Source organism: Gymnoscopelus braueri (genome assembly GCF_963280865.1).
Source record: "Gymnoscopelus braueri genome assembly, chromosome: 12".
Taxonomy (NCBI): Eukaryota; Metazoa; Chordata; class Actinopteri; order Myctophiformes; family Myctophidae; genus Gymnoscopelus; species Gymnoscopelus braueri.
The window spans coordinates 40,407,988-40,434,201 of record NC_137614.1 but is presented as its reverse complement, the minus strand read 5'-3'; the positions used below and the strand labels follow the sequence as shown (position 1 = coordinate 40,434,201).

At 43.6% G+C, this 26,214-nt stretch overlaps 2 protein-coding genes across 3 annotated transcripts in view; both read right to left on the bottom strand.

The window, feature by feature from the left end:
- Nucleotides 1-11,075, bottom strand: part of iqsec2b (IQ motif and Sec7 domain ArfGEF 2b) — a 54,626-nt gene extending 43,551 nt beyond the window's left edge. Inside the window, exon 1 of one of the 2 annotated variants that reach the window (XM_080444944.1) lies at nt 10,373-11,075. In XM_080444944.1, coding sequence (XP_080301070.1) covers nt 10,373-10,875 — 503 coding nt within the window. In that variant the 5' untranslated portion in view covers nt 10,876-11,075. The remainder of the gene's footprint in view (nt 1-10,372) is intronic. The other variant, XM_080444946.1, reaches the window with a different exon arrangement.
- Nucleotides 11,076-15,484: 4,409 nt separating this feature from the next.
- Nucleotides 15,485-26,214, bottom strand: part of magixb (MAGI family member, X-linked b) — a 79,852-nt gene continuing 69,122 nt past the window's right edge. Inside the window, exons 16-21 of the mRNA XM_080443986.1 lie at nt 25,094-25,294; nt 24,605-24,681; nt 24,052-24,198; nt 23,185-23,323; nt 20,087-20,298; nt 15,485-20,008 (exon numbers count right to left, since the gene is read on the bottom strand). Of these exons, the coding sequence (XP_080300112.1) occupies nt 18,698-20,008; nt 20,087-20,298; nt 23,185-23,323; nt 24,052-24,198; nt 24,605-24,681; nt 25,094-25,294 (2,087 nt within the window). The 3' untranslated portion in view covers nt 15,485-18,697. The remainder of the gene's footprint in view (nt 20,009-20,086; nt 20,299-23,184; nt 23,324-24,051; nt 24,199-24,604; nt 24,682-25,093; nt 25,295-26,214) is intronic.

Below are 26,214 nucleotides of genomic sequence, written 5' to 3'. Positions count from 1 at the left end.
GACATTTGGCAAAAATAGAAGATACACAAACTCACAATGCATCAGCACAACATGAATAGAGAGAGATTTGGTGTAGAGGCAAAACGTAGGGGGCCTACTAGTATTCAGTCAATGAATGTACACTATATACTGTAGGGTTTGAGTCTGTAACTCTGAGAGTGTACAAATTCACCCTTACGGGATTTGGTTCCATTTGTACCCTCTCAGAGTTAAATTAAGATGCAGAATTTTTAAGGATAGGGGTCCCAGAGGTTTAAAAATTGAATGGGGGTATGTGGTCTAATGCATATCAAACTGGGGGTCCTTGAAATTACTGCTGAAAATCACTGGTTTAAGTGGTTAAAGCCCCGTCCCCTATGTAGGTGACAGGACCTGGCGGGGGGGGGGGGTTAGAGGAAGGCGGGGGGGTTGTTGGTGGTACATCATATTGGAGCTGCCTCAGGGAACGTTTCACAGTTTCCACAGCAACCGTAACTTTCACAATATCGAAAGAATCCTGGGCCAAGGATGTTTCTCAGTCTCCTACAGGGAAAATAAAAGAAAAAAACTTTAAAGTGGATAAACGCTATTCACTCAAAGCGCCAAGTCCTCTATAATCAATCATCTATTCACCGCAAGCAAACTTGACACTAGAGCAACAAATATGACAGCTATGGCTTCAGAATGTTGTGACATGAATGACAGCGGGAGGGAAAGCCCTTCTTCACAAACACAAGCTCAAAGTAATCAACAGAATAATCGCGAAGAAAATAATGGATACTAGCTGAGTGAGTGACCATATGTACGGCTACAGTATTCACAGCGGAAGTGAAGACACTTACAGTATGTATATATATAAGCTGTGATCATTCACACTGTGCTCACACTGCCTGGAAAATACAGCCACCCACATACACATCTCTCCTACACACACACACACACACACACACACACACACACACACACACACACACACACACACACACACACACACACACACACATTTGCATTCCGTTTGAATTTAAATCAAGCAAACCACAATCCTTTGAACCGCTTACAGTACCATTATTCTTAAACAACATCTCAGAACCAGCCCAAATTACACACGAGTCCTTTTCATTGCCTCTTTAGTCAGTAAGAATACCTTGATAATTCTTGCAGGGGCCCTCATACAAGGTCATTTCGATTATGCATGCTCCTCATGGTATCACAACACCACCAAGGCCTTAAAAACAAGGCTCCAAACATCCCAAAACAAACTAGTAAGGCTACTTCCTTCTTGGCCTCAAACACAAAACCCATCTAACCCCTGCTCATTTTGCTAGGATTGGATGGCTTAGGGTTGAAGATAGAGTACAGCAACTTACAATGGGCCTGGTCTTCAAGATACGCCACAACATTGGGATCCCCCTGTATTTTTCAAAATACTTCCAAAACGTAAACGAAGTCCACGATCATAACACCAGAGGCAGCTCCACGGATCATGATCAACCCAGATTTGGCTGAACAAAGGGAATGAACTCGTCGTTCTCATGCTATTCAACAAAAATGTGGAATGCCCTACCAAAAGGAGTTAAGGAGTGTAAAACCCTACTCACTTTCAAAACTGCCCTAAAGAAACACCTTCAGGGGGCTGCAATTCGAAAATGGCCCCTGTCAAAGTCTTAACCTACCCCCCCCCCCTGAATTTTTTTCTCTTGTACATATTTTTTACTTTTCATGCCAGTAACCTGTAAGCTGATTGTATGACGTTCTGAATAATAGTGTGTATATCTGTCTGTCTCTTATATGTCATCATGATTTGTGTGCGTGGGGAACTCATTTTAAACAAGCTTAGTGCTTTATGAGCCTTGCAGTTTAGTAGACCTTGTATTGTGAATTTGTACTTCCATGTACTGTTGTACTCATTCATGTCTTACTAAATAAAGTACATCAATCAATCAATCAATTCATTAGTCAGGCTTAATCTAATGCACATTTTGAAATTGAGGATATATTAGGAAAAAGGGGGGACTGAGGTGGTACGTAAAAGCCAGTGGTGGAGTTACAAGAAGCACTCAGAGTGAAAGTAACAATTAAGAAAGTAAAAGTCCTGCAGTCAAAGAACAAAAGTATTAGCATCAAAATATAATTAAAGTAGCTAAATTAAAAGCACTCTCTATGCAGAATGCCAATTTCAGAATCATATCATATTATTGGACAATAATTACTGATCATTAACCTCTTAAGCCCTATTTTATACTTCAGCTATTCGAAAATAGCAGCTCTACAAGTTGACAAAGCTTCGTTGATTCTTTCTGTAGTGACTAGTAACTAAAGCTGTCAAATAACTGTAGTGGAGTAAAAAGTATAATATTTTGTTTATTTATAAAATTCGAAATGGGTTGGCACCCCCGTCCCTTGCTGATCTCGTTTCCGACCGCTCCCCACCCAGAGCCTTGAGGTCGGCCGACCAGCTGCTGCTGGAGGTGCTGCCAGCACCCACAAAAAACAGGGGTGACCGAGCCTTTGCGGTGGCTGCCCCCAGGCTCTGGAATTATTTTCCCATACGCATCAAAGCTGCCCAGTCGATAGCTATTTTTAAATCCTTACTAAAGACTAATTTCTTAGTCTTTGCCCTGTCTTTCCCTTACTGGTGCTAATGTTTGTTTTGTTTGTGCTTATTTCATTGTATGCCATTGTCTGTTTGTATTGCATTGTTTGCTCTTTGTTTAGTTTTTTACCTGTACACTTTGGTTGACCTGGTCATGTTAAATATCCTACATAAATAAACTTTGATTTGATTTGATTTGACTTTCCACCACTGGTAAAAAAGCAAACCACAGCTCCAGCTCCAGAGAGAACAGATTGTTGTCCACCAACGTGGTGCATGTCAACACAGACCGAGCAGAGCGGACCGAACGTTGGCCCCCCGGAGCAACGTTCCCTCAGTGTCCTGACAAGTCCTACATGATAAGAAAATAATGGCTAGCACTCCCAAGTCCTTCTGGTACTTTTTAATTCATTGATTCTTTTGATTCTACAAATGCCTTCCTAAACCAGTAGTTCAAAAATAGCAGATGTACAAGCTTGTATATCTGCTATTTTTTGCTATTTTTGAATAGCCAACGCCAAAATCTAAAATGACACAGATGCTTTCCCGGTTTTAATGGGTTAAGGCACGGGCAGCATACACGGACGCGTTTCTGTGTCAAGCCTTTCTCAGCGAGTATCATACATGCTGCATCATACATACCTGTAGGTATGTCTACCTGCAGGCATGAAAAAGTAGTGATCACAATCATCACATCACCCAAAACATGTTATTTTTAAATTGATGCGTGCATTCTAGTCTCTGTAAAAGAGACTAAAGACTGGAGGGATGATTGCTTTGTGAAAAAAAAGAATAGAAAAAAAAAGACATAGCTGTTGATGACTGATTTTGATTTCTTTTTGATAATTAAGGTCCTTGGCCTGCTATCGCGCACAGAAATATGATGCTGATGCCTAGTAGTAGGCCTATGCATGCGGGATTAGCTGCACAGACACACACACACACACACACACACACACACACACACACACACACAGGCGAAGCATTATTTCCTGGTGGAGATAATCGGCCGTCCAATCAGCGACATTCAGGGAGCAGATTGCTCTTTTAGTCAGAATAAGCAGAAGATAAGGAAGGGAGGAGTCGAGAAAAACCACAAAAGCAATTTATTTCTGCATCTTTGTCGTCTCTGAGTCATATCTGCAGCAGTGGGAAACAGAAACAGTGTGGAGGAGAGATAGAGAGAGAGAGAGAGAGAGAGAGAGAGAGAGAGAGAGAGAGAGAGAGAGAGAGAGAGAGAGACAAGAGGGCACAGTAAGTGTGAAGGAGATGCAACACAATTGTCCTCCACTGAAACAAAAGCCCATAAGCATCATTCTCCACATCATTCTACCTAATTTATGCTGTCGTACAAGGGCGCCAAAAATAACTGCTCTGCAAGCTCACAGCGCGTTGCGCCCACGACCCGTTGTGATCTTGTAGATCGGCTATTTCCGGCGCAAGACACCGTCGTAACGCGAAGTGTAGATCGGGCTTTAAATAAACACTCTCTGAGTGTCTCCCCGCTGAACAACAGAGGAAGTCCTCGGTGTGCAGAGATGGAGGAGGAGGACAGTGAGGGAGGAGGATGGCAGTGATGGAGGTATAGAGCAGCGGTTCTCAAACGTTTTAATTTCAAGGGCCCCGCATGCATTAGGCCACGGACCACAGTGGTGGAAAAAGTACTCACATTTCTAACTTACCGTAAGTAAAAGTGTCAGTACTGCAATGTAGAAACACTCTGTTACAAGTAAAAAGTCTGGTAATCAAAATGTTCTAAATGAATAGCATCAAAATATATTTGAAGCACCAAAAGTAAAAGTACTTACTTTTACACACACACACAGAATGTCCCTTTTCACAAGTTATCATTATGTCTCAAATTCATCAAAAATCTTTTTAAAATAGCAGATCTACAAGCTCACAAAGTAAGTATATATAAGTGATTAATGTATGTTTTGTAATAATAATTCAAATATACAAAGTAACTACTAGTAACTAAAGTTTTCAAATAATTTTTGTGGAGTAAAAGTACAATATTTGCCACTGAGATTTAATGGAGTAGAAGTAAAAGTAATGAAAATTGGAAATAATTCAGTAAAGTAAAAATACCTCAAAATTTTACTTAAGTAAATGTACTTAGTTACTTTCCAGCACTGACGGACTATCAATCATTTAGCTGGGGACCCCCTGGAACCCCATCAAGGACCCCTGGGGGTACCTGCCGGATTGATTGATTGATTGATTGATTGAATATTTTATTAGACAAAAATGCAAAACAGCACGAGTACAGTCAAACACTTAGTCTAAAAGGATAACACCAAAAAAGTCCTTGCAGTCTTGTGTCCATTGGGGTCCTATGTGTTCAATTCAACAACATATAAAAAATAACACCAAAATTCAATATCATCACAAAACACTATGTACAAACAAAAAAATAAAGGGGGGTGGTCGCCTGTCTTAGGGAGAAGTTTTAAAGGAAGCTGGTGAACCACATTTTTTGAGGGATGGGGTCAGGGCATTCCACACTTGGGTGGCAGTGCTGTAGAAGGAGAATTAGGTATTGAGGGCATTGAGGGCAAAGTCGCATTGACTATTTTGTAAGCCAATCCCATTTTTTATTGTTTAAAGGGATAGTTCACCCCAAAAAACACTTTTTTTCCTATCGATTAGTCACCCCATGGAGACTTGAATTCATGGATATTTTTTAGTTTTTGTCGCATTCCTAAGCCAATAATTTGATGGTCGGCGGTCTCTCCGGTAGGAGATTCAAAAATTCTCCTTTGAGTCTCCTACCGGATACATTTGCATCTTTCCGCCGGCAATCAAATTATTGGCTTAGGAATGGGACAAAAACAAAAAAAATCTCCATGGATTCAATGCTTCATGGGGTGTGTAATTGATAGAAAATAAGTAATTTTTTGGGTGAACTACTCCTTTAACCCTGTCTTCTACCCTGAGCCATCCCACTTTGACCACCACTGGTGTAGAAGTGGAGACAGAAGCACCTTCCTTCATGACAGCAGAGCAGCAAGAACTTGGCTGGGTGTTACATAACACCTCAACACCTGCTATCTTCCAGACCTGTAGGTGGCCCTGTGCACTGTGCACTGTGAAATACTGTTCATTTAACTCTCACAGTTCAATTAAAGCTGCAAACCATAACTTATCATTTTAATGAATAAAATGTTATTTTAATCAATCAATGTATGCTAGTGTATGTTAATACAATATAACTAGTACATCTGCAGTGGTTGGAGACGCTATAGACTTCTATAGCTTTTAAACTTTTTATTTTGTTGTTTTGTAAAGCAACTTTGAGTACTCAGAAAAGCGCTGTATAAATTGTAGGTAGTAATATTATTATAATACAAGTACACACTACACACTACACACACACACACGCACACGCACACACACACACACACACACACACACACACACACACACACACACACACACAGCAGTAATTATCACCCCTGGGCCAGTGTAATTACACTCTGGTCACACTAATTAATCTCACCCTCCCCATTTCACAAGTGGTGTGTACTTGCACGAACGTGCTTAGGCAGGCAATAGACACATGCCATTGTGCACAGACACACACACGCACATGCACACGTGCAGTCGTGCACAGGCACACACTCTCCCACATGTGAACCGTAATATAAAGGCAAAAAAAAATATTCCTCTAAAATGACCTCTCACAAAATCATTTGTTTCATCCCTACTGCAGTGCTGCTATAACACCTACATTTCAATAAAGGTCTGTCTCTGTCTGTCTGTCTGTCTGTCTGTCTGTGAACATTGATTGGTGGGTGGATGTCACAATATTATTTGTTGAAATAAATTGGTTAGTTCAAGCCTACATAAGCACACGTCACATTTTGTTTTCAGGAAGAAAAAAATGACTGGGTTTTGATATAAGAATACAAAGAAATTAAATTAAATTAAATTGGGGGGGTCACATATTCAAAGAGGACGAGAGGATTTGAGCCACATCTTGATGCTCCACTGTTGACAGAGGAGAGGAAATGAGCTGCTTAGTTTTGATGATGTCACCACCATGCACGTGCAGGGGACCCCGAATCGCTGACACGGTCATGACATGTAGCCTTTCTATTGTTTATGAATAATAAAAAAACACCAGACGCAACTCCAACCACTCCTGCAGCCACGACCAAAAACTAATTGGACAGAATCAAAGATGGCCCTTCCCCCCTCCCCCGGTCTCTCTCTCAACCCATTAACAGATGGTGGATCAGTGTGTGTGTTCCACGGTTTCTCTTTTAGAGTAAAGCATGCTGGGACAGGGTTGCTCAGTCATTTTCTGTCCATCTCCCCACTCCTTCCATCTCTTTCTCTCCTCTATCACCGTCTGTCTCTCTCTCTCCTCTCTCTCAATTCAATTCAACAGGGCTTTATTGGCATGAGAAAACATACGTTTACATTGCCAAAGCAAAAGTGGATCAAAACAATCCAAACTAGAAAAAGTGCTCCTCGGAGCACAGGTCTCCGCCAGGTCAGGTAGGTTATTGTGGGCCAGTTCGGAATTCACCAATAAGGATGAGAAATCGGACAGATCCGTCTTGATCGCATTACTATAGAGATAATGTGTCCCGATTTGTGTGATGTTTGGACAAAATCTGTAGGAGTAATATCAAAATAATTGTTTTGCAAAAATCGGCCTCCTGGTGGCGCTATAACAGGACAATGTGAATAGGGTGGCATGTCTTCCTCTGCCTAGTGGGAATGTGAGTGCAAAGTTTCACGGCAATCGGAAGCTGTGTTTATGATTTGCATTTTGTTCAAAACGAGCCACTCCTGCTAAACTAAGATGCCAATCTTAGCCAATCAGGATGGAATATGAAACATCGGACAGATACGTGTTGATCACATCACATGACATAATGTGTACCGATTTGCGTGATGTTTGGACAAAATCTATAGGAGTAATATAAAAACAATTGTTTTGCAAAAATCTGCCTCCTGGTGGCGCTGTTACAGGCCAATGTAAAGAAATTGAAAATCTAACATCCAGGGAGTGTGTGTGCACAGTGTCATGACGATTGGGCCAACGGTGCCAGAGATTAGCTGTTCATAGACAAACGGACGGACGGACGGATGGGCGAACGGACGGACAGGGTGCAAGACAGTCTCGGCCACGCCTTCGGCCTGGCGGAGACAACAATGTATGTACAATTAAATGGGAATAAAGAAAAGTGTAAACAGAGCTGTGTTACATTGCAACTATCTTACAAAATCATAAGAATTGTGCATTTTCTGTCAGAAATAGTTATACATCCACATAGCCTGGTATAAACTTTTGAAACAAAATGACAGCAGTATTTCAATGTTTTGCAAAAACCTTTGGGACAAATAGCAGCAATGTATTTAAAGGTGCAGGAATACATACAATGATTTGTAGTCCTCTCTCTCTCTCTCCTCGCTTCTCTCTCTTTCTTTCTCTCTCAATCTCTCTCTCTCTCTCACTTTCTCTCTTTCTCTCTGATCTAATCTGTCTGTAGATTGACAGGAGCATGGCCAATGTAAACACTGTGTTCTTGTTATCAGGGTCGAGGTTCCATCACTGACCCTAAGCTAATAGTCCCAATTTACTGTACAGTACAGCTGGATGGGGGGGGGGGGCTGTGACTCACATCCAGGCAGGGACAACATGGGCCCACAGCGCCGCTGGCTGCCGTTTATTAAATGTGACACTTCTGGTGACACGCTTGTCTGAGTCTGCGTCTCAGACTCAGAGAGTGGGGATTCAAATAAGCCACAGCTACTGTTGGCAATTAACGAGGGAGAATCACCATGATCTACATTTGCAATTCATCGCCGCATTTAGCGCCCACATAAACACCTAATATGTGCTTGGATCTAGTGACTAACTCGCCCCACGGGACGACAGCAGGGAAGCAGCGAGGCATCAGGTGGAAGAGAAACTCCAATCAATAAGGGATTTGGTCTCATCTGAATCAATCACTGACTAATGGATTGTGACCATAAGAAGGCAGACACATGGAGACATATTCCAGTCATGATAATGTGCTGTTAAATGTTGCATACAAGAAACGATGGGGTGGGCTACTATCACTAAGAAACAAACCACTCTATTTCATTGTGGTTGTTTTTCCCGCACCAGTTGCTGCCTACTCACGAAGCTTACAATAACACTGCCAACATAAGCAGACTCTACAGGCATGTGTGTGCCTGCTGTGTGTGTGTGTGTGTGTGTGTGTGTGTGTGTGTGTGTGTGTGTGTGTGTGTGTGTGTGTGTGTGTGTGTGTGTGTGTGTGTGTGTGTGTGTGTGTGTGTGTGTGTGTGTGTGTGTGTGTGTGTGTGTGTGTGTGTGTGTGTTAGTGTGTGTTTGTTTAGTTGAAAACAGATAACAGATGAATTTATTGTTTGCCAAGGCATTGCTTCCAACACTTTGACCTGCAGAACAGCCTGTCCTTCAGTGTTTGGACCGGATGCGGTGGGTAGATATACCTTCGCAAGTCTGAAAGTTTCAAGAAAAGCCTGAGGGGCCTTTCTGTGCATATAATGAACCTATACCTGGACCAAGAGGTCGCACAACTCCTACACACCTTACAGTCCACTGAACTCAGATGAAATGCAAATGAAATGACCCCCACTAATTAAATCACATGCCCACAATAACAACATGAATCCTAGCATCTCTATTCTTGGGCAAACATTTGGCGAAAATAGCAGATCTATAAGCTCAACACGTTCGTGTTGAGATGCGTTGTGAGCTTGTAGATTGGCTATTTTTGGCAAAGAGATGGTGTAGTAGAGGGAGAAAAGGACGAGGCCCCAGGACAACTAAGTACACTGTAGATTTTCACTGGCTAACACACAGAGCACACATACTATAAAGATGTATACATGGTCTCTCTCTCTCTCTCTCTCTCTCTCTCTCTCTCTCTCTCTCTCTCTCTCTCTCTCTCTCTCTCTCTCTCTCTCTCTCTCACAAACACAGGGGATCTCATTTTAAACAAGCTTAGTGCTTTATGAGCCTTCCAGTTTAGACCTTGAATTGTGAATTTGTACTTCCATGTACTGTTGTTCTCATGTCTTACTAATTAAAGTACATCAGTACACACACACAAATAAGCATCCCACGCTGCGCACTACAATTAAACATTGCTCTCGTACAATGGAAACTTGCATCAGGACTATCAAGTGAATAACGAAAGAGCAAGACTGATCTTTCCATATATTGTCTAATTCCCTACCCTCTTTCTCCACTCCATTCACTCTCTCTCACCCTCTCTCTCTGTTATACACGCTATGCTTAAATTGGAGCCGCTACCACTTAGAAGCATGCAGTGGTAATCCTACAGCCCTGAGCCTATACTGTATCATAATGGCGGATTCAAATATTCCTTCCATTACAGATATAGGATTAACTCTGACCAGAGTCAGCTGAGCCAAACAATTATAATAAAAGAACATGCAGTAAACCACTTGAACCCTGCCGTCTTTATTCTGGGGGGGAAAACCTCTGGTGAAAAAAAGCTCACGTGTTGAAGCTTCTCTCAGGCTATTTTTGCCTATAAGTGCAGAGGGTAAAAAGTAGGGGGCCTAGTATAAAGCCCTATAGGAAGTATATTGGGTTCAAGTGGTTAAAAGCCAAGCCAGATACTACACTTCTGCACCATGGTCATTACCACAATCTCCGTCTGTATGAACCAGCAGCAACATCCTCATCATCATCATCAGCATCATCATCACCACTCCTTGGTGTACCCTAGCTGACGGCGTGAAACACAGCAGGGGACCTGAGGTGACAGTGACAGAGAAACTTACTTTCTGCGTATGGTGGAGGTGCCGTGGCCATCTGCGCTGTCTGTATGTTCCAGCCTCTTGCGCTCTTGCTCGGTCGTGGAAGAACTGCAAGACTGGCCTCGGTTCAGCCTGGTGTGGGTCCTCCGCTCTCTGCCAGGCCCTGGGGTCGCCGCCGCAGGCCCTGCCACCACCACCGCCGCTGCTGCTGCTGCTGCTGATGGTGATGGTGATGATGGTGATGGGGTCTTTGGAACTGCCGGCGCCGTCGGGGAACTACCACTGCTACCGACACCGCCATGATGGATGGGCAGAGACAGAGGCTGGCTGTGGTTCTGCTCAGGGGCGTCAGGGGTTCTAACCTGCCGCAGTTCCTGGTTCTCCTGGCTGACCCGGTTCAGCTTCGCCTCCAGCTCCTCGATGCGCCGGCGCTGGCTCTCCAGGAGCTTGGCCTGGCTTTCGATGATGTTGTTGAGCTCCAAGAGGTACTCCACTGCACGGCTGGGGCTCTCCGGGCTGCTCTCCATGGTACCAATGGCACCGACGACACCACCCCCCCCACCGGCCCCAGATGAGAGGGGCGGAGGGAGGGACGGACTGGGGTGACGGGGGAGATGAACTATAGATGCCACAGGTTCAGAAACAAGAGGTCACATGAACAAAGGGTGCTGCGGTGTTAAAAAATAATCACATGTCCACGAATCTCGCCGCAAATGGAGGCTGATTATGACTCGTCAGTATCCATTGAAAATGCTGCAACACCATTCAAATAAAATTAAATACAAAATGCAACACATTTTCTGGTTTCCCATGTTATGAGCTGATGCCAAGTCAACACCACAGAGGTCCAGGGTTTCAAGCATCATGAGTCAATGCAATGTATGAATAATTAAATCAATCATTCAATTCAATCAATTAAACATTATGATGTAAAACTCAGAATACAATATAGGGCCAAAGGAGACAGGGACATTTGGAGTTGAGGATGCTGCCACTGATAGGCTGGCTATTTGATGATCAAGTTGACCAGATTCTCATCAGCATTCGATGTTTCCTTAAAAAATAAAACAACTTGTTCCCTAAAACATCTTTCAACATTGTATAGCATCTTGGCAAACCAGGGAAAGGGGGGTAAGGGGTGTGGGGGAGTAGTTAGCTATGATCTACCTCTAATTATCAGGATTTGTGGAGCATTACATAACAGAGAAAAAAAGATGTTCCCTCCCACGTTAAAATGTCCCCAGAGTCTATCATCTCAGCTTTTCACCCCATGTCTCGTGATCCTTCCTCATTAAAGACAAAACAAGTGTGACCAACCACTTAATTTCATATCTGATGTCCGAATCCAGCACTCTGGCGCCGGCCGAACCCAATCCAAGTGAGTTCAGTTCATCACCCAAAGTGCTTTTCCACGAACACCGCGTTTACGTCCATAATGTCATCCATGGTTTTTAGGCAACTGTAGCTTACTTGACAGCATTTGGAAAGTCCAGCTTCTCGTCTCCCGATTTCCCCAAAACTATATAAAATATGTGGGCCGACAACGTTTCTAGCATGTAACCTACTTTACGCGTGATCGCCGTCGAGGTTCCGATCGCAGGTTGGCATCAATATACTACTTCAGATGAAGCCATGGTCACGTTGTTTCTTCAGCTACACATGAAACGGTGTTCAGGTCGTCTTTGGAATGCGTTGATGTTGTTGTCCTTCCAGGTTGAGTGTCCGATCCTCTCTCTGTTAATGGCGCAGAAACAACGGTGGGAATTGGAATTCACTCCTTCGTTCTTCTTGCGTGTCAGAAAATGCAAAGATGCGAGCGCGCTTTTCTCAGGAGCGCTCCTGTCGAGAGAGAGCGCCTCCAAGTCAAACACACAGGCAGGCAGTGGTGGGGAAAGTACTCACATTTTTTACTTAAGTAAAAGTATCAATACTGCAATGTAGAAATACTCTGTTACAATCCTACAAAGTAAAAGTCCGGAATTCTAAATTGACTTGAGTAAAAGTACAAAAGTATTGGCATCAAAATGTACTTAAAAGTACCAAAAGTAGAAAAATACTCATTATGCAGAATGTCCCATTTCAGAACTTTTCAAATGTATAAAATGTATTTTCAAATGGCCAATTTGGCCAATTTGGCTGAAGTGGTTCATGTATATTTTGTGAAAATAATCAAAATCTGCAAAGTAACTAGTACCTAAAGTTTTCAAATAATTGTAGTGGAGTAAAAAGAACAATATTTATCTCTGAGATGTAATGGAGTAGAAATAAAAGCACTGATCATTGTAAACACTCCAGTAAAGTAAAAAAAATACCTCAAAATTGTACTTAAGTACAGTAGCTATACTGCTATAGGCAGACTACTTGAGTAAATGTACTTTACTTACTTTACATCACTGCACACAGGAGCGCTCCTAGTCAAAGTAAGATAGCACATTCATGTATCTCCAAAAACAATATGTTCTAAAGTCCGAATGTAGCCTGTTATCCCAAGTAAACGTAGGCTATTATAGAGCTATCATCAGCCCACAGCAAAAAAAAAAGACTCTTGAGTTGGCTGCCCGTCAAACAGAGTCCACTTTAAAATGCTGCTCACCACCTCAAGTAACTGCATAACCTGGCTCCCCTATCTAGTCTCTACCCTCCTCGAGCCGCATGTCCCGTCCCGCTCCCTCAGGTCCAGTGAGGTCCGGTCCCCAAGACCTAGCTCTGGTCCAGCGCGTTCGCGAGTTCTCTCTAACGCTCTGTTAGCAGCGGTGATATTCCCATGGACTGAAAGTTCCACTGCAGTGCGAGGTCTCCAACTTTAGTAAAAAAATAAATAAAGGAAACTATTTAGCTACTCATAGAAACAAAGGCTGTTTTGTGTTGTTCTCCAGGGTGGGAAGCCTCTCAGGACCCCACCTTCTCTGTATGATACACTTTTTGGGCAGAAAATGAAATATGTCCACCAGATGGAAATTATTTTATTCATTCACTTGCGCCCTCTACAGATCTGGTCAATATAAATTACCATTTACCAGATCTGTAGAGGGCGCAGGTGAGTAAATAAAATAATTTCCGTGGTGGACATATTTTATTTTCTGCCCAAAAAGTGTATCATACAGAGAAGGTGGGGTCCTGAGATGCTTCCCACCCTGGATAATAGACTTTCATCAACACAAAACAGTCTTTGTTTTGGTGAGTAGCAAAATAGTTTTGTTTATTTTTACTAAAGATGGAGACCTCACACGGCAGTGGAACTTTCGGTCAATGAGCAGTGCAGCACCAGGGCTGTAGCCTACCTTCAAAACCGCACTGGAAACCCACCTGTTTAGAATAGCCTTTCCGAGTTGACTTTGATATCAACTCGTTATTTTTAGTGTTCTATGCTTTTAATTCTTATCCTTTGCTTTTCTGAGTTTTCCTAAAAACTACAACTTTATAATGTTGCAGTTTTTTTGTCCTCTCCCCACACACATGTAAAGCGTCTTTGAGTAGGATACTCAGAAAAGCGCTGTATAAATCCAATATATTATTATTATTAAAGTCGCTTTAATTGTGGTTGTTGTTTTTGTATGTTTGAGCAAATCTCTGGCTACCCAAAGCCAGTGCATGCTGTCATGTCAGGACAGGCTGGCATTATATTGTGGCTCTATTTCAAGTATGATTTAATTACACGAAGGCCTCAGCAGGGTGACGCACGCACGTTCATATATAGTGTTCATATCTGAAGTGGGACTCAATGTAGCCCTGGTTCAGAGCGTTACGCTCTGAATCTGAACCAGGGCTAGAACTCAATGCAGCTGCAGCATATGAATAAAAGACACCCTCTCTCCTCCTCTGTGTATTTCTTACAGGTGTCACGCGCCCTTATAGCCTAAGCCTACTGTAGTTTCTTAGATGTAGAATACAACTCTGGGGAAAATGTGAAATCCCTGCTTTCTTGAAAGAACGTTACATTATTTACAAGAAGCAAAAATGATCAGCCCTGCTCAGGCTCTCAACTTTCATTCTTCTCTATAAATAAGCAAGGGATAATGCATGGGGAGGTAGTCATTATTGAAATTTAAAGCCCGACAGGGTGATAATGCACCGAGGCGGAGCCGAGGTGCATTATCACCCTGAAGGGCTTTAAATTTCAATAATGACTACCTCCCCATGCATTATCCCGCTTATTACACGGCTACTTAAATACATAAATAAATAAATGGACTCAAAAGTAACAACAAAACGAAGTATTTCCTTGCTTACGGCAATGAAAGTATTCCATATGTATTGGGCTGGGCGGACAAGTTCGCCTCGGGAAAAAAAAAAAAAAAAGAAAACTCGCCCCAAAACACACTCGCCCCCCATTCTATATACCGCCGATTTGCCTGTAATACCGCCGGATTTGCCCCGGGGCGACTGTGTTTTGGGGCGAGCGTTTTGGTATTCCCCCGTCGATGCGCCACGATAAACAAGGAAGTGCAGTGGATCAAATAGAATCACTTTTCGGTTATTGCATCGTCTATTTCTCACTTCAAATGTTTTCAAAAACATTCTTGAGAGCAACGTTTAGTTGTAAATGACATTGGTTGTTTGTTTGCATGGCTGTCATGTTGGATAAAGTATAAAACCAAGCAGCGCAGGTTGGCACAGGCAGGTGTTCTGAGTCTCTGATTACACAGCGGTCCGTTATAGAGCTCATCGGTCATTATCAAGAAATAATGACCGATGACTGACCAATCAGAATCGAGCATTCAACCAAGCCGTGTAATAAGCACAGTTAGCACACCGTTCTAGACACAAAATATGTAGCCTATTCTACCTGCCAAAGGCTAGCACTCTCTGACATGTTTATTGTAATGTTATGTAGGCCTAGCCTATGTGTTTTACAATAAAGTAACATAGGCTACTTATTCTATGTATTATTATTATATGGTCTGCTGGTGCATGCAAGGCCTGATGTATACTTCGTCGACATTACACTCAGTGTCGTTGTCGTAGGCGACCACACCAATTACGTAGACCTACCTACCTACTTTTGAAGACTACTATTTAAAGTTGACTGTAGCTCCTCTTAAACAGTGCTGCCCTCTACTGTCCATGTCTATAGCTAGTTATTGCTATTGACTACATTAAACACACACACCACTGGGGAAAAACATCCATCACATGTTCTAATTTATTTGCAGTTTATTAGAATGTGTTTACAGTTTATTTATAGACACACGTCTCCCTTGGGAAATGAAAACATAAAGAAAAAGTGTATTATAAAATAAGTCTCATGTTGTCTACTAAACGATATTGTTCTACTCAGTATGTTCTCGGTCATCAGTATAATAATAATAATAATAATTAATCATAATTAATAATAATAATAATGATAATTAATAATAATAATTATCATTATCATTAAGCCGATTGGCAGTGCCATCACATGCTATTCTGAGCAGCATAACAATAACAATTGAAGGTCAGGGCACACAAAGCAATTAATTTGCTCAAGTTGGTTAAAATGCATCATAACCTTCAGATATTCATATTCAAATACATAGAGGCTTTCATCAGTCTTGGGTTTCCTTATGTTGCCATAAAGATCAAACATAACACGGCCCACAGATGTAAAATAATTGTAAGTAACTGAATGACTGAATGTTACATGAATAGATTTTCTTTCTTTAGCCCAACTGACTTAAGGGCAAAGTACGCAGCAAAATCCTGTTAATTCTGTAAAAATTGACCCTAATGGGTCCATTTTTACACTCTCACTCTCAGAGTTAAATAAACACTCAGGATTCTACTGTGTAGCCTATCTCAGAACCTGAGGATCTAATAAATATATTCTTGTAGAAAAATAACATCTCACAGCATCGTCCCAGTGGATCTCTTCCAAAATACACTGTTAAAAATGAGAGTGAAAAAAAAAGAAAAAAGAAAGAAACTATGTGCTGTTTTATTGTCCTCGCAGAATGCAACAGTGCAGCTCAGAGTTTTTTACCTGCATATACGTTATTTCCATAACTAGAAGCTTTCATGACTCAATGGCTCCAGCCATCATCTGTCCTGCATCAAAGACCTTTAGGTTTAGTAGTCAAGTCAGCATAAGGCAACCGTAAGCCCGATCAATACTTTGTCGTACGACCGTGTCATGCGTAGCCGAACCTACAAGCTCACAAGGCGTTGCGGATGTGACACCTTGTGAGCTTCTAGGTGTGTTATTTTGGGCACGCGAAACCGTCGGACAACAGAGCATAAGTTAGGCTATAGATGCTAGATGGCCACTAGGGCTGTGACTTTCTCGTATCGAGACGACTACTACTACTACATATCAACCATTGTTTACATTTTATTCGATCTGTCCCAATTTTGTACCACTTTCAACCTGGCATCCCTATTTTTGGCATGTCATCAAAAAACGCGTTGCGTTGCCATATTTTGTGACCTTGTAGATCAACTTTTTGACAAGAGCTTAAGTGGTTTATACAAAATAAAAGTTAACTTTACTTGTTTGCTTATCATGTAAGTTCAACGTTTCTGGAATAAAAACTTGAATCAACTCAAACGTTTTTCAAATTGATTTGAAAATGTTGCACTTCTTGACAAAATATCGGTCAAATCATAATCTGTGGTCTAGGTTCTAAACTAAAGATCTGGCATTGGTTGAGCTGTAATCTAGACAGTGATTCTGCCTCGATCAGTGTTAATTTAACCACTTCAGCCCTATTTTATACTTCGTTGTACTACAGTGTTGAAAAAAAATAACAGGAATTGTCCATCTCCAAGCCTACAACGCATCACATTTTTGAAAATGTTGGGGCAATTTTGAAAACTTTGAAAACAAAATACACTAGGTTGAAAGTAGTTAAATTCACATTGTGTACATAGAACACACAGTATTAAGCCACACCTAAGCAGCATATTACAAACATTCATTTCATGAAAACATGAACGATACAATATAATTCTTCATCTGTGTTTACAATCGCCAGCCTTCATGTGAGCTTCCATCTCGGTTCCTATACGCGCTGATAAGTGACATGAATGGTAGCACACGTGTGTCATATTTATATATAGGCTTATCATAATATATTATAATTACACCATACAAATCAGGGCTCCAATAAGTAGAATATTTACAATAGATTCTGTCATTTATTTCATTATAAATATTTACAGAATATAGTTTTTATATAGGCCTACCTGCTGTCAAAAAAGGATTTGCATTGAAATGAATCACAATCCAATAATTTGATTGAACAATATCACGAGGCTAGGCAATTGTCCATGGATGTTTAGACCAATAGCACCGTAGATTCCGTTCAAACCACATGTAGAGTTGAGATTGATTCATACTCTGTCGCTCGACGATGTCACTTCTTGCAATCAAAGAGCCGATCAGCTCCTTGTCAACAAGCGACAGAACATAAATGAGGCATGTAATGGCGGACATGGATGGTTGATCACCTTGGACTGTTGCATTATTATTGCTCAGTATCATGAGGTATACCTTGATGCCTATGCAGCCTTTCTCCAGCAGGGGGCAGCAGAGAAGGGGGAAACAGAAGCTTACGTCACCACAAGCCGAATTCCGTATTTCTGCCTCCTCGCTTCCTTTGTCCTCCGTCCTCCAGCATGGCGGTGTTACGGAGAACTTGGTGACCTGCCGGAATATGTGACCATCTTGTGGACCTCACATAACTCCAATGTCCGAACGTAAATCACTGCTGTTTGTTTATTAACAGAGCCAAACCTAGTAGATGATAACATATTTTGGCAGGTCACACATTACAGAGGAACAGAGGATGGAGTGAGGGAATTTTTAGTATTGCAATTTGGCTCCAGAGAGACAAGAGAGGAAGTAGGCTAGAACCAGAACCAGGGTGTCTGACTCTGCAGCACCTTCTGTGTCCTAGAAATGCCTTTCAGAACAGCAGCAAACATAAAGCAAGGGGTGAAAAACAAACAGAGAGAGAGAGAGAGAGAGAGAGAGAGAGAGAGAGAGAGAGAGAGAGAGAGAGCATCAGAAAAATACAAGAGTGATTGTTAATTCACAGGAGCATTTTAAAAGACGTTTCACCATATTGGCCCCAGAACTACTTAAAAATGATCATGTCATATATTTCTACACATACATACATATATATCTATATATATATAATTTATATATTTATTTATTTAACGTCAGCCAGAAGTTAGCTGTAAAAAGGCACAAAGAATATTAGGTTATACTACTATTTGGCCAAAAATGTGACAGAGTGAAGAAAAAAAAGCAGTGCGAGATGTTTTGCTGGGAACGTTGGGAGCCGTTTAAAACCCAGCAGAGCCGTCACCCTGCTGAGTTGACACGGGGACAGTCACAGTACGGTGACAAGTATTCTGCGCACGTGGTCACGACACGGCTCTCTCCTCTCGTCCCTGGCTCCTCCCTACCATCCCGGGTCCCAGCGGCGCCATCCTGTGCTGGCTGGGTGTTAGCCAGGGGCCCGGCAGCACGACGCTGCTGGTGGTGGTGGTGGCATGGGCCCTCAGACGGGCCAAGTCACCGGGGGCCAGAGAGAGACCTGAGATGCTGGCGGCGGACGTGCTGCAGTCGGAGCAGCTGCTGCCTCCTCCGGAGCCCTCAGACCCGCCGTCCTCCTCCGGCGGCTCTACCACGGACCAGGTGGAGGAGAGGAAGGAGAAGGCTTCTCCTCTCTGCGGAGGGCTTAACAGACGGCCCGGCAGGAGGGGACTCTGGGGGGACCCCTCGCTCTGTACCTCCTCACCCACACCTTCGCCTCCTCTCTGGCTGTTGTTGTCGTACCAGACGCCGTCCCACTCCCTCTGATGGACACCGGGCCTCCTTCCTCCAAATACATCTTCATCTTCCTCCTCCTCCTCCTTGTCCCACTCCCTCTGATGGACGCTGGGCCTCCTTCCTCCAAATACATCTTTATCCTCCTCCTCCTCATCAAACTCCTTCTGATGGACACTGGGCCTCCATCCTCCAAACACACCTTCATCATCTTCTTCCTCCTCCTCCTCCTCCTTGGGGTTGGGCAGCCTCTGCTCAGGGTTTGGGAGGGGAAGAACCTTGTGCTCCTCTCTCTCTGACTCCTCCTTCTCACCTGACTCCTTCTCTTCCTTCACATCCTCCTCAAGAAGGTCTGCCACCTCCTGCTCTTCCCTGTCTCCCTCATTATTGTTCTCTGTCTGCCTCCCTCCCTCCTCACTCTCTCCTCTCTTCTCTCCGCTCCTCCTCTCCTCACTCTCTCCTCTCCTCTCTTCGCTTCTCTTCCTCTCCTCACTCTCTTTTCTCCTCTCCTCACTCTCTCCTCTCTTCTTTCTACTCCTGCCTCTCGCCTCACTTCCTCCTCTCCTCTTCGTCTCCTCACTCTCTCCTCTCTTCTTTCTACTCCTGCCTCTCGCCTCACTTCCTCCTCTCCCCTTCGTCTCCTCCGTCTCCTCACTCTCTCCTCCCTTCTTTCCACTCCTGCCTCTCGCCTCACTTCCTCCTCTCCTCTCTTTGCTTCCCCTCTTCCTCTCCTGGCTCCTTGCTCTCCTCTCTCTGCTCCTCTTCCTCGTCCCCTCACTCCTGCTCCTCCTCTCTCCTCCTCCTCTGTGTGTACTACTCCTCTCCTGGCGTTTCCTCTCGCTGTGTCTGTCTTTATCGCCGAGTAAACTCCCCCTCCCCTCACTCCCCCTCCCCTCGCTCTCCTCCTGCCTGGCCCCCGGGCCGGGGAGGCTCTCTCCCCCCGAGCCTCCTCCTCCCCCTCCCCCTTCTCCATCTCCCTCTGAGTGCCATCCTCTCCCTCTCCTCTCCTCTCCTCCTTTCCTTCTCTCTCGTCCCTTTGAAGACCTGCTCCTCCTCGACTTCTTCTCCTTCTCCTTCCTGGTGGAGCTGCGGGGCCTCCTCTGTTGAACGGCCTCTACTGCAGCCACACTCTGCTCCTCTGGGCGCCGCCGCTGACGCCGCCGGAGGGAGGGGGAGGTGACTCCATGCTCACGGCCTGATGGATGGATGGATGGGTGGATGGATGGATGGATGGATGGATGGATGGATGGATAGAAGAAGGCAGGTAAGAGAGAGAGACAGAGAGAGTGAGAGGGGGGGGTTGACATTATGTAATGTGTTATTATTACACAATAACAGCCTCAGTGTTCATTTAAAGTCAGTGTAGGCAGCGAGCGAGCGTTCCCAGAGTGCATCTCTGCATGAGGCTGTGTTACTTCAGCTTGTGTGACAACAGCTGCTGTCTGCACGAAACCTCCAGATGAGACCCTGTTTTCTAAAATACCACACCTGTACACATCCTGTGCCCTGCAGCACACGCTAGTTTACGTTCCCGTTTAACGTGGAAACACTGACTCTCAGTCTTCTTCGTGTCAGAGACCCCCAGATTGATATAGTATATTAGGCCAACAGAAATCCATCTGACAAGTTTCTGTCTCTGACACCCCAAACAATAATTTTATGAGAGACTCTGATCAAAATAGCTATTATTATAGGGTCTCTTTCTAATTGTATGTACTTGTAAATGGAATAATGGAAACATTTAACTTAAAATAATTTCACTGGGGATGCCCTGTGCCCTCCCCAAGGAACCCTGGGTGTCTCAGCACCTCGCATTGAGAACCTCAGTAAATCTCAGTAGTAAAATACAAATAATTTTACTCCCGTCACGCTCTACAAAAATCACTGTGGATGGTGAAGGGGGGGGGGGGGGGTTGTCGAGCGTGATTTCACAAATGAGGACGTTTTCAACACATACAGGGACACACACTGGAAGGTTAACATTTATACTTTGTCGTGCGACTGTGTCGCTAACCCTATAAATAGTGATCTCACAACGCATCTTTGTAGATCTGCTATTTTGGGGGGGTGAGCGACGGCGTCGCACGACTGCGTACGAATGAAGCGTTAGCGTGAGCGGAGTGAGTGTAGAAGAGACAGAAAACGTTGAGAACTAACAGGAACGACTACCAACCGCGTATTCTCCGTCCGTCCAATCACATAGAAGCAAGGCTCGCCCAGCTTGGAGTTGGTCATACAGAGAGACAAGCTGGACAGTTCCACTGAAGAGAGACAAACAGGAAGAGGAAGGAAGTGTGGAGCGGACAGGAAGCAGGAAATAAGTCAAATAGAACAGGTGAAGTGCAAAGGGAGACAGGGTTATAGTACAGGAAATGTAAGGAGAATTAAACAAGCCAGAAGCAAGAGGGTAGATATCAAATAAATACCCCCCAAGGAGGACAGTAAAAAGGATAAGATAAGATTAATGTAAACCTTAACCCTGAGAAGAAAAGAAGAAACAGATTCCATCCCTAGAGGAAAGTGTCTGACAGACTAAGCAGAGGTTCCACTTATCTCGTCCGTTCCCACACATACACACACACACACCCACACCACACACCACACACATCTCAGCATGCAATAGGTCAAGTTTACTTGGTTGTAAAGGTCCGCTATGACCTTGGCAGCCCAAATCCAGGCCAAATCTGATTTCCTATCCAGTTTGGAGTTGAATTGGTTTCATGCAGTCTGAAAAAGGCCAAGGAGGGTGATTCAAATCTGATCAGCAAAACTCAGTTTCCATGTGTTTTGTGTCACGATCCGCTCCTCGGACCGTGGACTGACTTTATTATTTAGCCATTGTCTGACCTTTTATGGTATTGGACCCTTTTGGACCTTTTTGACCACTCTTTCTGTTGTTTTGTTCCCTGTTCTCCATGTACCTTTATTCTGTAGTGTTGTCTTGGTGTTTCCTGTCTGCCCTAGTTGTTGCTTCCTGTCTTGTCTCTCTAGTATGTCTTTGTAATTGTAGTTCACCTGTGTCTTGTTCTGTTCCAGCCAATCATGTGTTAATTGTCCTTTGTTCTCACCTGTGCCTAGTTAGTCCCTGTCTATTTATATGTCCCTCTGTTTCCAGTCTGTGTCGGTTCATTAATGTTGTCACTGTGTTCTGTCTGTTTCCTGTTGTCCTTTTATTCCCGGTTTAAGTAATAAATCCCCCTGCATCTGATTCGTTCTGTCTCTGCTCACTGTCTGCGCTTGGGTCCTACAACTCCCTGCCTCGCACCGTGACAGTTTTGTGCTGTTCAGACTTGATAAAACCGATCTGATTCCAATCTGGATAGGCCCAAAATCTGATCCCCAAAACATGTCTTTTAAGTTCCCCTTTAGCCCATTCAATCTGGGAAAGCATCTGTGTCATTTTAGATTTTAGCTATATATAGCAACATACGTTTTTCAGAAAAGTTAAGATTTAGAAGGCATTTTTAGAATCGGCCTCAGGTCTTAATGGTTTAGGCCAGTGGATAAGATTTGTTTGGCTTTAGTGTCCCTTCCAATGCGGGAGACCTGGGTTTGAATCCTGGACGTCATGCTACAGTAGCATGCCTCTATTTTCCCTGTTTCAGTCCTTTTCTGCAGGCTGTTTTGGTGTCTGTAGCTTTAAAGGCATATTAGCTGCTGCTCGCCACACCCACTCTGGAACTTTATGGTCTGTACATCCCAGGTTGCCAGAGAACGTGTACTGACTAACAAACACTGTGCTAACAAAATGCCTTTTTAAAAAAAGGAGACACATTTTGGTCCATCTACCATTTCATGCAGGTGAAGACAGAGACGGAGCTACATAAGCTACCTGAGCTAACTCAGAAGGGGGAAAGGTTGTCTTATTTCACTGTTTGACATTGGCTAGTTAACCAGTGCACTGCCAGAGCCTTTTCTACGCCGCAGCGGTTCTCATATACAATACAATCTCTGGGACCTGCAGTCTGCCCTATAAAATCTGAACTCTGAAAGAGCACAAATGTACAGATCTCCTCAAGGACCCCTGGGGGTCGCCGGACCCCCGTTTGAGGACCACTGTTCCACATCGACCATTTCTCACCATAGTCAGGAACATAGCCGTTGCCTCTCTTGAGGACCAGGTGAATGCGGTGTCCTCCTCTACGGATCTGCTCCACAGCCTGACTGTGGGTCATCCCAGCGGTGCTGTCTCCATTGATCTCCACCAGCTGATCGCTCACCTATACGACCACAACGCACAGAACATCATCAATACACTGCATTTAAGCTCAGGCCGACTATGTTATTTTTCGACATCTATTAGTGTTCCTCTTCTGGGGGGGGCGAACATTTGGCGAAAATAGCCGATCTGTAAGCTCACAAATTGACGCGTAGATGTAGCAGTTGTAGAGAGTAGTAGAGAGGTGAAAAGTTTATATTCCACCTCTCTGCAGCCAGATAAAAATGAATACGAGGGGGTTGGCCAGCTAATTTATTTACATTGTAGTTATAGTTGTTATAGTTTTTAACTGTGTTGTGTTTTTTTTACTTAGGATTTAAAATGTCTTATAACTTATAGTTTTTCACTGCATTCTATTTCTACTGATGTAAAGTTTTTTATTATATATTCATCAAGCTCTTTTTTTACAGACAAATCTGTATGAATGTATGGCAACTATCTATCTACAGTATCTATCTATCTATCTATCTATCTATCTATCTATCTATCTATCTATCTATCTATCTATCTACATGAACACGCAGAGCAGAACAGACCCTCAGCACCTCGTCACAATGCTAGCATTTCCAGCATAGCCTAAGTACGCGGCGCTCCCATTGAAAACAATTCAAAACATGTGCTGTGCTCAGGAAACAAACACCTCGGTGGACACACACAGCACCTGTGGTGCTGCTATGACAGCTGAATTCCCCTCTGGATCAATAAAGGTCAATTATGAAATGAACCCACCTGTATCTTGTGGCTTCGTGAGGCGGGTCCTCCCTCCATCAGCCCCAGGACGTACAGACCCATGTTGTACTCACTGCCCCCCCGCAGGCTGAACCCAAAGCCGGTAGAGCCGCGGTCCAGGTCACAACTGTAATACCTGGAGTCATGCTGCGACACAAACACACAACCATTAACCTTAACCCAATACCTTTTCTGCTGAATGGAGAATTCTATTCTAATTAATATTGGAGCTGCTAACTATCAATTCACGATTATTTTATCTATACGTTTTTGCAGTTTTCTTTTTAATTCTTTTTTATTTTTTTGTAATTGACTAAATGGATTAGTCTAATTAACCACCCAAGCGCAAGCCCAATTTAATATGTTGTTGTACAATGGTGTTAGTGACAAAAATAGTGAAAATAGTTTGTAGATCTGCTATTTTCACTATTTTTTTTAATCAATTATTGATGATTAACTGTTGCACCCCAATTAATATACAGTATTCTGTTCACAAAAGAGAAGCAGGATGCTGGTTATTATTTAGGCTCAGAATAAACAATCCTGTCCTCACCTTTGGGCGTGACCTGTGACCTTTCCTGCTCTTGTGACTGGGGTCATAGTCGGTGGATTCTGAAAGACTTGAGGAGTCTAGAGGACATGAAGACTGAGGTTAGACTGCACTGTTGAATCTCCAGGGTTAATTTAACTCTGAGAGTGTATACATGTAACCAAATGGACCCGTAAGGGTCCATGTGCAGTGTGCACACTCTCAAAGTTAAGAAAGGGATACAGTAAATTAAGACAGCGGATTCGGCAGTGCATTGATGTAGATATCATAATGTGTATGCAATGTATGCAATGCATGTGTGTGTGTGTGTGTGTGTGTGTGTGTGTGTGTGTGTGTGTGTGTGTGTGTGTGTGTGTGTGTGTGTGTGTGTGTACGTGTGTGTACGTGTGTGTGTGTGTGTGTGTGTGTGTGTGTGTGTGTGTGTGTGTGTGTGTGTGTGTGTGTGTGCGTGCGTGCATGTGTGTGTGCATGTGTGTGTGCGTGCGTGCTCACAGGTGCTGGGTCGTGGGACGATGGTGAGGCGGAGGGAGTTTCCAGCTCGTCGGAGGATCTGTGCCAGTTCTTGGTGGGGCAGGGTCACCACGGGACGGCCCTCCACCGCCTCCAGACGGTCACCGGGTCGGATCTGCCCGCTCCGCGCCGCCGGACTGCCCCGACGTACCGTCACGAAGCGGTGAGGGAGCAGCGACGCAGCTAAACACACAATGCAAAAACGAACCCACACAATTAAAGCTACAATCCATACGTTTTATATTCTCTCCCGGTGGAGAGAGGCGATTGCAACTGTAACAGACATTAAAAAATCATACCCAGTGTGAAGTGGGCGGTGTGGTCACAGTAGTCATCACAGTGATGGAAGTTCACTTAAAGAAAAGTAATATTGTGGACCAACCATTGTACACCCCTAACTTAAAAAAAAACATAAATGTGTTTTTTTTTAAAAAAAACATAAATGTGTTTTTTTTAAGTGCATAGTCCTATTTATAGGGCTATGCACATGTGTCATGTGTTCACTAGCCAATCACAGTCCTGAATAGTCCTGAATTGGCCACCATAGTGTACAATGGTGGCCAATCACGGTGCAGGGTTAGGGGGGTACAATGGTGGCCAATCACAGCGCAGGGTTGGGGGGGTACAATAGGGTACAATAGGTACAAAATGGGGGGGTACAATGGTGGCCAATCACAGTGCAGCGAATGTCGATGTCCAAACCTCCCATATATGGGCGGTTTCACCGCCCAAAAATCCCTGTGGGATACAAAAATATGTACCACTCGTCCAAGAGGGAATCCCCACTTGTCCAGGGTAGATATTGCCTTATGAGCTTCAGACAGGGCTACTTCGTCTACTAGTAGGTGTCCTACCCGATACCAGGGTCTAATAGAGTAGGGAGACCACCTCCAACCACTGCAGATAGTTATATTATATTAACATACTCTACCACACTAATTGATTAAAATAACCCTATATTCATTAAATTACATTGTGAATTGTAGCTTTTATTGAACTCTGAGAGTTAAATGAACAGTATTTCACTGTGTACAGTTTGCGGAGCCACCTAGAGGCCTGGATGACAGCAGGTGTTGAGGTGTTCTGTAACACCCAGCCATAAG